The 12,439-nt window shown below is 35.5% G+C and overlaps 2 protein-coding genes across 4 annotated transcripts; both read right to left on the reverse strand.

The window, feature by feature from the left end:
- Positions 1-837: 837 nt before the first annotated feature.
- LOC145894659 (uncharacterized) lies at positions 838-4,679 on the reverse strand. The gene is made up of 11 exons (XM_082983290.1): positions 4,478-4,679; positions 4,136-4,258; positions 3,866-4,021; positions 3,752-3,802; positions 3,608-3,688; positions 3,250-3,379; positions 3,007-3,185; positions 2,862-2,933; positions 2,295-2,429; positions 2,025-2,087; positions 838-1,968 (listed from the first exon to the last, which is right to left on the reverse strand). Exons 1-11 carry the CDS (start codon positions 4,676-4,678, stop codon positions 1,435-1,437), a joined length of 1,725 nt encoding a protein of 574 aa, XP_082839416.1. The 5' UTR covers position 4,679; the 3' UTR covers positions 838-1,434.
- A 2,242-nt stretch (positions 4,680-6,921) lies between these two features.
- Positions 6,922-12,136, reverse strand: LOC145894466 (uncharacterized). 3 transcript variants are annotated; one of them, XM_082983063.1, is made up of 12 exons: positions 11,990-12,136; positions 11,253-11,572; positions 10,937-11,062; positions 10,430-10,585; positions 10,322-10,372; positions 10,160-10,240; positions 9,843-9,972; positions 9,592-9,770; positions 9,437-9,508; positions 9,048-9,182; positions 8,654-8,716; positions 6,922-8,446 (listed from the first exon to the last, which is right to left on the reverse strand). In XM_082983063.1, exons 2-12 carry the CDS (start codon positions 11,454-11,456, stop codon positions 7,913-7,915), a joined length of 1,731 nt encoding a protein of 576 aa, XP_082839189.1. In that variant the 5' UTR covers positions 11,457-11,572; positions 11,990-12,136; the 3' UTR covers positions 6,922-7,912. The 3 variants fall into 3 exon arrangements, with proteins under 3 accessions (XP_082839189.1, XP_082839188.1, XP_082839187.1); XM_082983062.1 differs by having other exon boundaries at positions 11,253-11,679; XM_082983061.1 differs by having other exon boundaries at positions 11,253-11,745.
- Positions 12,137-12,439: the final 303 nt, after the last annotated feature.

The following is a 12,439-nucleotide window of genomic DNA, read 5'->3' on the forward strand; positions in this document are numbered from 1 at the left end:
TTAAACCCAAACGAAGAGTATTACAACTACGCAAATGTTTTGCTGGGAAAGATGTTTTCAACTATCATGAAATAATATGCAATCCTTGCTATCCTACAGCATTTTGTTCAATCATTTCGGCAATCTGAAGTTTGCCAAAACTTTAGAAGAAAACTTTTCATACTTATGACTGTGTCAGAGGTAGTATTTTGATATTCGGAAAGTGATCGGCACTGATGGTAATAGTTTGTGAAGTAAATTCAACTTTCTGTACAAAACGAAAACCTGACCTGATTGGTTTTATTTGATCGTTAGTGTTTGTCTTTCTCGTAAACTTTACACTCTTGGAGCCCGAAGCCCAGTCAATAACTTTGTAGACATTTGCTGAGCAAACCCATTATAACGATAAATCAACTGGCTTCCTCTCAGTAAGTTTGCGAACAAACTTTAAATAACCTCCTTTCACATGTTGAATCCTATAAATGTCGACGACCTTTTAATGTCTTTTAACTGTTGTTGCGTTGCCAGCTTTTGTTAGTTTTGTCATGCAATAAAACTACTTTACAACCTTTCCAGCCTCACGCTTAACTATTTCTTGAGCGAATGGTCTGCTGTATCAACCGAATGAGTTTCACTGCTTTTCAACAGTCTTAACTTTTGTCGTTACAGTAACTTTAACACGCACACTATTCTTTCCGCAATTGACATATCTAATAATTAACTTCCCTGTCAAAAAGTAAGCATGATTCCAATATATGATGATTTATGATAATGCATGACGCTTTGAAACAGTGCAAAAAGTTAACTCCAAGTCAGTACGTACACAACAACAAAGCTTTAAAATTGTATAAAGTTAAGTGGTATAGAACATATTTTGATTCACATTCTTATATTGCAAATTAAGAGAGTACATATATTGTTACGTAAGCGCATAGCGGGGATCGTAAAAAAGTTACTGCAGCAAGATAGGTCGATTCTAAACGTCACAGGTTCAAAATTGACGGTAAAAACAAATTAAACCAAGTCAGTTTATTTGCTTTATCAGGTCGGATATTTAATCGGTATAATGTGAGATTTACAAAATATGTTCCACACTTTTCACGCTAAAGATGCTATGAAAGATTACAGGCTTTCGCCCATTCGGTAAAACACGAGGAGCCGCATAATAAATCAAAATACACTGCGGCCCCTTGATGTTGTGAAGATCACAAAGCGAAATGTCCACATTTCCACACAATATAACAGTTCTCAAGCGAAAATGACAAAGTAGAAATGTAATACATCTGTTCCTACATGATATCGGACATTTTTTGTTTAAATATAATCTTTTTAAATTGTTTGTTCCAAGAAATTGGTAGTAATTTTGAGAAAAAGTTCCAAATCCTTCGCCATAATAGGAAATACGCATCCAGCCAATAAAAATATACAAAACACGTTAGGGAAGCATAATTAATATCAGCAGAGAAACTGAATTATTCTGTTTATAAAGTCCAATATATTGTGAATAAATGTGGTTTCTGTTTCTTCATCCAGATGATCATGAACCTGATCTTGCTCCACCATTTCGTTTTGCATTAGGTTTGTGATGCGTTCTTCCAAGTCGTTTCCTCTTTGTTTGTCCAGAAGTATGGAAGCAATGGTTGTCAATGTTTTCCCAGCAACTCTGAGGCCACCTTTCACTAATGTGTTGGACAAATCTTTGGCCAAAGCCGAAACGGTTTCTCTTTCTTCCGATGCTGGAAGTACACAAAACAATCCACCTGCAATCAAACCTGTGAAAGTTGCTCCCACGCCAATGGCAATGTTTTTGTTTCTTCTGTGTCGATGGAGCTCGTCGTGGAATTTCTTGTTTATTTGGGTTAAAAACTGTTTAATTAACATTGATCGGATATCTTTATCCATAATGACTTCCTCAAAGAGCTGAATGTATCTTATCCCCTCGTTTCGAAAAGATGAGACGATTTTTGGCTTTTTTTGAAAGATGTTTATCTGCAATTTTTTTTTGTTAAATACAATATCAGAAAATACACATCAGCACGAAAAACCTTATGAATGTTATCGGTCCATTCATTCGTTAACTGCTTTGAAATTTTGTGTCCAGTAGAAGTCTGAAAATAATGTTTTGGCCATCATTCAACTCTAAATATGTGGTTTGAGTCACACATGTTACGTATTGGAAAATAGATAAAGAAGAGAAAGTTGAAATGCACGTTTTAAAATCCCAGCCTAATGAATTAATAGGCAAAATTTATTTTGAAATTAAATGTTCTCTAAAAGGGTCCATTACGATTAATTGTATTGAATGCAGTCTGTACCTCGCATTGCTGTCGTAGTTTTGCATAATGACGCTTTTCCACTTCAAGTGGACAAATTTCTAACAACTTTTGACAAGCTTTATTTTCTTTTTCTTGCTGCTTTTGAGCCAAATCATCTCTCCTTAAATTCATGAACTGCAAAAGTAATTTTTGTACGCATATTGTATTAAGCATTTAAGAGTTTAAAGTACAGCAGAACTTAAATGAAATAAAGATTTGTCGGAATTGTTTTTCAGAATTAGGCGAAACTTCGGATTGTCCTTGGCTGTTTGTTTTAATGGTGGCGCTGTGAGCATATCGGTCAAAATTGTCTTACTTTGTCACGAAAAACACATTTTTGTAACCTAAAGATTAAATGTAAAACTACTACACGTGATATTAAATTTAGACACTCCTTGACAAATTTGTGCGAATTGACACTTACGCTGCAACGTCAAACAAAAATTTCACGCTGCAATAACTGCGGTTACTCGACCAATGTTACAATATTGTGAACAATGGAGTTAATCAAAAAACTAACTACAGGGGTTGTTATGAATAATCAAATAACAAGCACTATCCACTTACTTCCATCATGTCTTTATCATAGATTTCCACACACTGCGAAATTTTTACATCCACAAACAAATCATAAAAATTCTTCAAAAAATATTTTTTAGAATTGATTAAACTATAGCATTTGTTGTATTGATAAAGTGTTTTGATAACATACGCGGTATGAGCTTTCCGGTGCTGATTTAGAGTTTTCTGAAATTTTGTCTTTTAAACTTTTTGCAACTTGTAAAATACTTTTTCCACTCCGTCCAACGGTTAGGGCTTGTTGCATGTTAGCAACTGAGAAGAGTTTTTCATAGAGTTCCACAATTTTACGCCATGTTTTTCCATTTATATCTTTAACATGTAAAAAATCGTTATATGCAGAGCGAAAGCCAAACACGTTCACATTTAAACCAACCACTCAAGAGCGTGGAACTTGTTTTTTCAACTTCAACACCAGGGTAAGGCATCAGAAAGGCATCCTCATCCATAAAAAAGCTGTTCAGACATTCAAACTGAAGCTTTTTGTCAGTTGCCTTAGCCAGCATCTACAAAGTGGTAAAAATAATACATTCAGCCGTGCGAATTGAGCACATATCAAAGTGCACCGACAGATACATAAATTTTGGGTTTTTGTTATTTTAAATGCAATTATGTCGTGGCAGAAATGTTGAAACTTTCCAGGTTTTTTTTTGATACTGAACATGAAACTAAAAGTCATAATCTTCGTTACCGATCGTTTTGTAAAAACCACTTGCATTTTCTCTTTTACTTACTTTGTAATAATTGTTGCCACCATCGTAACCATGATCGTACTCATGTAAATATTTCCAATCCCGAACCAAAACCGTTAATTTCTGAAACAGGAAAATAACAAAAATACGTCATCTTTGAGGTAATGTAAGTCATCATAATTTAACCTTCTCATTCGCTGAAACCCCAAGTTCGTGATGTGCAAACAGCATGAGAGCCTGTTAAAACAAATTGACCAAACAAAAACTGTATGTTTAACCAAACTGTGTATAAATGCTAACAGCGTATGTATCGATGTCCTGGTAGCCGAAACGCTCCTTCAAATTAACAATTTGCATGAAACTGAGTTCCAAGCTTATGGAAAAGATGTCGCCTTCTTTGCATTCAACTTTATCTCCAGAGTTAATTCCTTGTGTGTCCATTAAAAAAATTGCAATCTAACGTACGAAGAAATAAACTTTACATTGGTTGAAAATTATATTACCTCAAAACTGATAAAAGTCGTATTCTATTGTACACCATACTCCATAGCGCAACAAAATAATACATACTTGTTTCCCATCTTTTGTAAATCGAAAAACTGGTTGAGTTGTCATAAAAATGCCTTCAGTAAGAGCGTCTGAACGAAAATTGTGTTTAAATATCTGAGGAAGTTCTGTTTCCGCAGCTTCTTCCTGGAATGAAATTTGTTGGGTTTCAAAAACTTAATGCACACTAACCGTTTTAAATAGATAGACAAGTCGTGCACGCCTTGCCACTGTGAATAATGGAAAACATCCTGTACAATTAGCACATTCATCTTAAAATAGACAATTTGCCTCAGTGAATTTAACTAATCAAAAAAGAAAAAAATAATCTTTGTTAAATGTGACTAGACTTATTTGGGAACATACCTCCTCCACTTTAGTGTACTGCAAGTTTAACAAGTACCAGAAAACGTTGAGAAGATACGACTTTCCAGTTCGTTCGGGTCCAGCAATGGAATAAATAACAATTGGAACATCGAGCAGGTCAGGTTTGTTGATGACTGACTCAAATACATCGTATTGAAACTCAAGGTTCTCGTTAGTTAAACAACACACAAGTTTCGCCATTTTTCCTGTGTATGTGGTAAATTACACATATTAATTTTTAGTTACTTAAAGACAAACGTAGCAAACTGTTGTGTAAATGTTTGTAATTTAGTAATAGATATAACATGACGGTTGGACTATTACATTTTATCTCTTTAATCGATTAAGATTATCTACAAAACCTTTTCTTTGCCCATGTTGTACTCACACGTAGGCTGACATTTCTAATCAGCGCTTATCTGACTTCAAACTCTCCAATCTTTATCGCTGTAAATTTTACAGCTTTTTACAACTTCCGCCTCCAGGAAAAAAGGTTCATGGCTTCATTGGATGCCAAAGTTCAAGTTTGATCAGTGTGTGTTTTACTAGCACGTGAATAAAGGGCGCCCTCTTGCAGTTCAAAAATAATTGGTTACTGTTGTATTACACAATTATTCATGAAAACCTCTCATTGACTCTTGAGCATTTATAAGCTGCGTAGCTCAAATGCCTAAAATTGCTCGTCTTTTCCTACTTATCATTTGCCATACTTGCTTTCGAATGTCCAGGTATTCCTGAAGGTTAGACAGGTTTTCCAAAGGGTAAAGTGTGTCCGGGGTGCTTAGGTTAGTGAGTTTCAACATCAGTTTAAAAGTCATTGCAACTAATCCATGTAATCACTAACCACACTTAAGTTCATGAAACTGGAAGGACCAAAAGGAATTAAATAAATAAATGGCTCCAAGTAACTGAAGTTAGTTGAAACATAGTACTATACAGAGTGTTTTAATACCTGAAAAAAAATCAATTTGCAACTGCATTGTTTTTATTTGTTTTAGGAATACCTAAAGCTTTCCGCTTTACTTATACTGTTTCGTATATCTGCCTCTTATTGCCACATATATGATGGACTTACTTCGTCGTCGATGTGTGTTGACACCTAGTGTTGAAATAAATGCTTACATTCGTCCGCTTGGTGGTATAAGAAATACAAAACAACGACAAACGCCGAATCTTCATGATATACCGCCCAGGAATAACGATCTTGTAGGTTTTCTCAGTGCATGGGTAGGGTAAATGGGTCAACAGTTAGTCGTCAACATTCCACTTAACTAAAAGACCTAGCAATCATTTATGAAGCTCTAACCAAAGGTAATAAATTACAATTGTTTTTGCTTTGTTGAATAAATGGAATATTTATACGACTGAATTCACATTTCTTACCTCCTGATAAAGGCTGTTGCATAGCAGCCCAAACGTCGAGAAACGTGGATAAAACAAAGTTTGCCAGAAGAGCAGTAATTAGCAATAAATAGTATTTTAATAAGAGTATTAATAAAGTAATTTGCTTTTGTCCACGGTTGAAGTTGAAGTTTAGCAATGAAAACCAAGTAGGCGGAAAACTAAATTTGAATACATATCGGCACCACCGACAAAATGTGGGGGTTAAACACAAATGATACATGCCAAAAATTCAGGTAAATACAGTCGCAAGCGATAAACTTATGATCGTAAATGGGAAGGCGATTGTTCAAAGGCATCTTTCATAAGAAAACGGCTTTGACATTTCCTAGTTCGAAACACCTTCGTGTGCGAGACCTTCATTGTTTCGTTTTCACGCGAGTAACTGCTGTATTGTTTCAGCATAGGCGCCGTAAATTTTTGTGATGCATTGATGCGCATCAGCCCTAAGGTGAACGTAAGTCAGCTGTAAAAAGTAAAATAAAGCGGGTAGTTATATTTGGATTCGACCTTTCCCTCAAAACGTTTCGCTTCAATACGCTTGTCTGATTACGATTGTGTCAGTTGATATCGTTCACTGCCAAAGTAAATACTGACAAAGTTCTGAACCAGGATGTTAATATATTTGGGCGAAACTCTACGCTCGCTTCGCTAGGAGAAAATGCCTTCACAATCTTTTGTGTGGTGCGTCATGATCTTTTGTACCAGGTTCAATTTTTAAGCTATCTATATCTCCAGGTGTGTTTATTGTGCTATTTACAACTATATGTCAGCCATTAGAAAGTTACTCGGTGTTTATTTTCTTTTTGTTAGGAACACCTCATGTCCCGAGTTAATCCCTTGTGTATCTTTAACAAAAACTGCTACCTAAATAAGGGAAAAACATTGTCATTTTTAGGGTCAGGGTAAAAATACCAACAAGTTTTAAAGCATATTCTACTTTGGGGCCAAGAGTAGGAAACCTCTTGGTTTATTTATAAAAAAAATCACATCACGAAAACAACACAACCACGTTTAAGTCACGTGGAAAGAAGCAATATGCGATATGCGCGTTTGCTTTCGAATGTTCAGGTATCCCTGCAGGTAAGGTGGGTTTTCCAATGGGCAAAGTGTCCGAGGAGCTTAGGTTAGTGAGTTTCAACATCAGTTCAAAAGTCATTGCCAGTAACCCATGTGATCACTAGTACAAAAAAAACATATGTAGGCGGAAAACAAAGTTTTAATACATTTCGGCACCACAGGCAAAAAGTGGGGGTAAATACAGATTATATATGCCTAAAAATTAGGTAAATAAAATCGCAAGCGATAAACTTATGATCGTAAATGGGAAGGCGATTGTTCAAACGCATCTCTCATACAAAGAAAGTAGCTCTTGTATTGTTTCAGCATTGGCGCCGTAAACTTTTGTAATGCATTGATGCGCATCAGCCCAACAATGAACGTAAGTCAGATGTAAAAATGAAATAAAACGAATATTTATATTTGGATGCGACCTTTTCTCAAAACGTTTCGCTTCAGACGCTTGTTTGACTGTTCCAATTGATATCGTTCATTGTCAAAGTTAAATCAAGTGTAAAAATGGCTCCAAACAAACGGCAAAGTAATGTATGGGCAAGTTGGCTCGATTTCTGCTGTATGATTGGGTGTTGGTAAAAACTGGCCCTGTACGAAAAGGCAACATAAAGTCAACGTTTACAATTAAAACGTCACATACAGTTTGCTTGGCAACTCCAGTACAGTTTTGCTCCAACTACTTGGGGATATTTCGGTGTATAACTAAATCAATACCAATGACACACACAACGTGACACACTAACATATGTATTTTGTAACTTATGAGCAGCGGTAGTATATTTTACATAAGTCACCTACGGACACGCATTACTGACGAAAATAAACCAAAAACAAATTTGTCTTATCATTATTGCTGTTAATTTTTTTTTAATTACAAAGCAACTGCCATGTCCTATAATGCATGCAAGAACCTTTGGTCACTAACAACAGCAACAGCAAAATAGTTTTTTTACACAAAGTTTAAGTCTCACTGAAAAAAAAACTAATTATTTTGTTGATAAATTCCTGTATTTTCTGAATAAATGTAGTTTCTCTTTCCTCATCCACAGTTTCATCGTTTTCGTTTTGCATGAGGGTTTGCATATGTTCTTCTAAGCTGTGTAGATCCCTTTTCCTATTCTTGTCCAGAAGTATGGACATAAGCGATGAAAGCGCATCCCCGGCAACTCCTAGACCTCCTTTAACCAAAACTTCAACTAGGTTTTCAGCCAACTTCGAAGCTGTGTTTGCTTCCCCTGTTGGAGGAAGCAAATTAAATAAACCTCCTGCAATCAAACCCGTGAAAGTTGCTCCTAAACCAATGGCGATGTTTTGATTTGTTTTTTGGCTTTGAAGCTCATCTTGAAACTTTTTGTTAATCGTCGTCAGTAACTGTTTAATTAGCAGTGATCGGATGCTTTTGTATGTGATGACTTCTCCATACAATTCCATACACATTATCCCTTCTTTCCAGAAAGATGTAAGAGTGTCTTGTCTGTTTCGGAAGAGTTTTATCTGCAAAAAAACAATTTTGGAAAAACTCAAATCATAAAAACATCAGACCATGATAAATATAAAACAAGTTAAAGTTCTCAGAACTTTATTTTTATTTGAATTCGAAACAAATAATACAATTCCTGCAATTTATGACCACATTATTAAGCAGCGATTGCACATTAATGAGGCTCTTATATACATTTAATAATTTTTAATACCACAAACCTTTCGAATGTTCTTGGTCCACTCATTTGCCAACTGTTTTGAAATCTTGCATCCGATGGTGGTCTAAAAATAGTGTTTTTCTGAGCTTCTGTAATCTATTTTCTATTGTTATTGTGGTTTTCTGACCACAAAATTTGCAAATATTTTTTGCGAAGGGACACTGACTTTGGTGTGGCATATATAGATACAAAACCCGATTTAACATAATAAATGTCTTTTTTTGCAATAGTTTTGACCAAGAAGTGTTTTAAAATAATACTTTCGTTTTGTAACGTTTGAAATGTGTACCGATCCTAAACAAACATTGAAGATTTGACAATATGCATTTTAGTTGGTGCTTGATGATTTTTTGTGAGTTTATATTTGTTTTACGTGTTCATCATGATGTTAGTACCTCACATAGCTGTCTCAGTTTTGTGACGTGGCGCTCCTCCACCTTTAATGGACAAATTTCCAGCAATTTTCTACATGCTTCATGTTCACTTTCTTGAAGCTTTTTTGCTAATTCATCTCTCTTCAAATCCAACAACTGCAAAACATGATTTATCTGAATAGTCATGCCTTCGATTTACACGTATCTAATAACTAGGTACTACTCAAAATTACAGTTTTAACTGCAAGATCTCAAATACACATTATTGCGTTGTCAGTACATATACAAAAAAGTGTTCTAAATTTGCTACACAGTACTGAACAAAAAACTGCATCCATATATGTACGAACACAATAGTTAACAAAGAAATTTTGTTTTGTTATTAGATCTGTAAACTTCCAATTACTTACATCCTTCGTTGCTATCTCGTAGTCTTCCACGCATTCAGAAATTTTTACATCCACAAACATATCATAAAAATTCTGAAAATTTTTTTTTATTATTTTTAGTTCTTCACGCCCCCATGCAAATGTTTTATTCGTATTAATAAGCGCAAAATACGTACACGATATGAACTTTCCGGAGCTGAAAATCTGTTTGCCGAGATTTTGTCTCTTAAAGTTTTTGCAACTTGCAAAAGGCATTCCCCATTCCGTGCCACTCCTACGGCTTGTTGTATTTTGGAAACTGAGAAGAGTTTTTCATACAGTTCCACAGTTTTACGCCATGATATCCCATTTATATCTTTCAATAATAATAAAAAGAACATTACAAGAAGTATCTGCAGCTGTTAACCAGGTTTTTATTTATACAAACCACTAAGGAGCGTGGAATTTGGTTTTTCAACCTCAACGCCAGGGTGAGGCATTAAAAAGACATCCTCTTCTATGTAGAAACTGTTCAGGCATTCAAATTGAAGTGTTGTCTCTGTTTTTTTAGACAGGATCTAATCCAGAAAATACCCAATTTGTAAAGGTTTTACATATCGTAAATGAATCACAATTCTCAAGCAATATTGAACTTAAAAGTTTATAAACAAAATTATTTATATCACAAGAAAACTACAATTTAATTTGAAAGCTATGAGAAAAAAGTTTTGATTTTGATGGCATTAAACTTTTTTGTTTACTTACTTGGTAATAACTGATTCCGCCATCATAACCGTAATCGTGCTGATGTACAAATTTCCAATCCCGTACCAAAAGCGTCAGGCACTAAATGGGAGGTATTATCAAAAATGTAGCCAACAGCAATAAAAAATAAAAAATTAATATAATATGGCAACTAATACGCACCTTTTCTTTTGCAGGCACGCCATTAACGTGTTGAGCAAAAAGTGTAAGCGCCTAAAAACACAATCAATTTAAACTTGTTTCACAGTATTACGTAATACATTGACTAACAGCGTATGTATCGATGTCCTGGTAGCCGAAACGCTCCTTCAAATTTACAATTTGCATGAAACTGAGTTCCAAGCTTATGGAAAAGATGTCGCCTTCTTTGCATTGAACTTTATCTCCAGAGTTAATCCCTTGCGTGTCCATTAGAAACACTGCAATCTAACGAACAAAGCAAAGAAAATCGCGTTGTTTACATGAGGATCATACATTTCTACTTTTGCTGATGATTGTGTTAGATTTTGGGGGGTTTAATCGTGATGAAAATGACGTACTCAACAATAATTTAATTACATCAAAAGCCAAACAGTATCATGAAACCAAACAGTATCATGAAGCCTAACAGTATATCATGAAGCCAAACAGTATCATGAAGCCAAACAGTATCATGAAGCCAAGCAGTATCGTGAAGCCAAACATTATCATGAAGCCAAACAATTGTTCATATATAAGTATGTTTCAACGTTTCGTAGTTAAAACATTTGTCATTTTGCATCACCACACAACACATACCTGATTTCCATTTTGCGACCACAGAAAAACCGGTTGAGTTGTCATGAAAATTCCTTTAGTAACAACTTCATGACCAAAATTGTGTTCAAATATCTGCGGAAGGTGTGTTTCCTCTACGTCAGTCCCCTGGAATAAGTTTTTATTCAAACGTAAGTCAAGCAAATTCACGCATCCATCGGCACAGCACTAAATGGATGCAATGAATGTTGATTGTAGCAGATGTAGACATTCGGTACAATATTGTTCGTAACTTCACTGTTGACTAACTTTGCAGGATAAAACAATATCAATATTGCCCTAATTTATTGTTTCTCACCTCATCAACACTACTGGTGTGACGTTTCTTCAACAAGTACCAAAACACGTTTAGAAGATATGACTTTCCTGTTCTTGTTGGTCCAGCGACACAATAAATAGCAATTGGGACATCGAGAAGTTCAGGTTTGTTGATGACAGACTCAAATACATCGTATTGAAACTCAAGGTCATCGTTCGTTAAACAACATACAAGATCAGGCATTGTTTCGTGTGCTAAAACTTATATTCTGGCAGGAAAAAATTTGACAGAACAGAATTCTTCACTTGTGTTTGTCACGCAATCCTCCACTCTGTGCCGGCGTTGGGCATTGCTGTCAGCTGTACCGATAAGTGCCTTTTTTGTTCGCCACGAAGAAAGGCTTTACGTTTCAGCGTGGGCAAAAAAGTTATGTTGAAATTCCTGACGATTTAAGTTCCAGCGACATCTGGTTTTTGTTAATCTTTATTTTATTGATGTCAAACTGTGTAGCTCGCAGGAAGAATCAGCAACACTTCACATAACGTATCAGTTCTTGCCGGTTGACATAATATGGATGTTGCAATTAAAAACTAGTTTAAGTTAAAACTGTCATCTGCCAATCCACAAGCTATTGGGGTGTTTCATTTGTGAAGCTTGGTGTTTAATACAATTAAACTATTCGTCTTTCAATAAACCAGATCAGATAAGTCCGCAAAACGTAAATAGGAATTACCAAAACTTTAGCTGTGTTGAATAGAAAATCAAGGCTTACTTACCATACACACTATTAAATCCCAAGATTATTCTTGATATCCTCGTGCAGCGCTTTGACATTTGTTTAGTTTATCATGATCCGTGGGATTGTAGAAAGCTTCAAATTTTGCCTTTTTACGTCTTTCGCTTCTGATAGTTGTCCATCCGGATCTAATACCGGGGATTTGTTCTGTTGGGGAAGTTTGAAATCCCGAGTCTCTAGCGATACTACCCAACCGTAAAACGTCGAGCCTGCGCAAAAAAGGGAAACCGCATACTTAGAAACCGCCAATGCTCAAAACCAGGCGCTTCCATGGGCTTGTTCTTGCCCAGGATTTTTGATGTCAATGTTTGTCTGGTGTTAAGTCACGAACATAAAACGGCTTAAATAAAGTTTTTTTTGTGATAGGCTCAGAGAAGGAATCGTTTTCTGCAAAACACAACGTTGATCATTAATGTACTAAGTCTAAACA

This window comes from Ascidia mentula, chromosome 3 (assembly GCF_947561715.1).
Source record: "Ascidia mentula chromosome 3, kaAscMent1.1, whole genome shotgun sequence".
Classification (NCBI taxonomy): domain Eukaryota; kingdom Metazoa; phylum Chordata; class Ascidiacea; order Phlebobranchia; family Ascidiidae; genus Ascidia; species Ascidia mentula.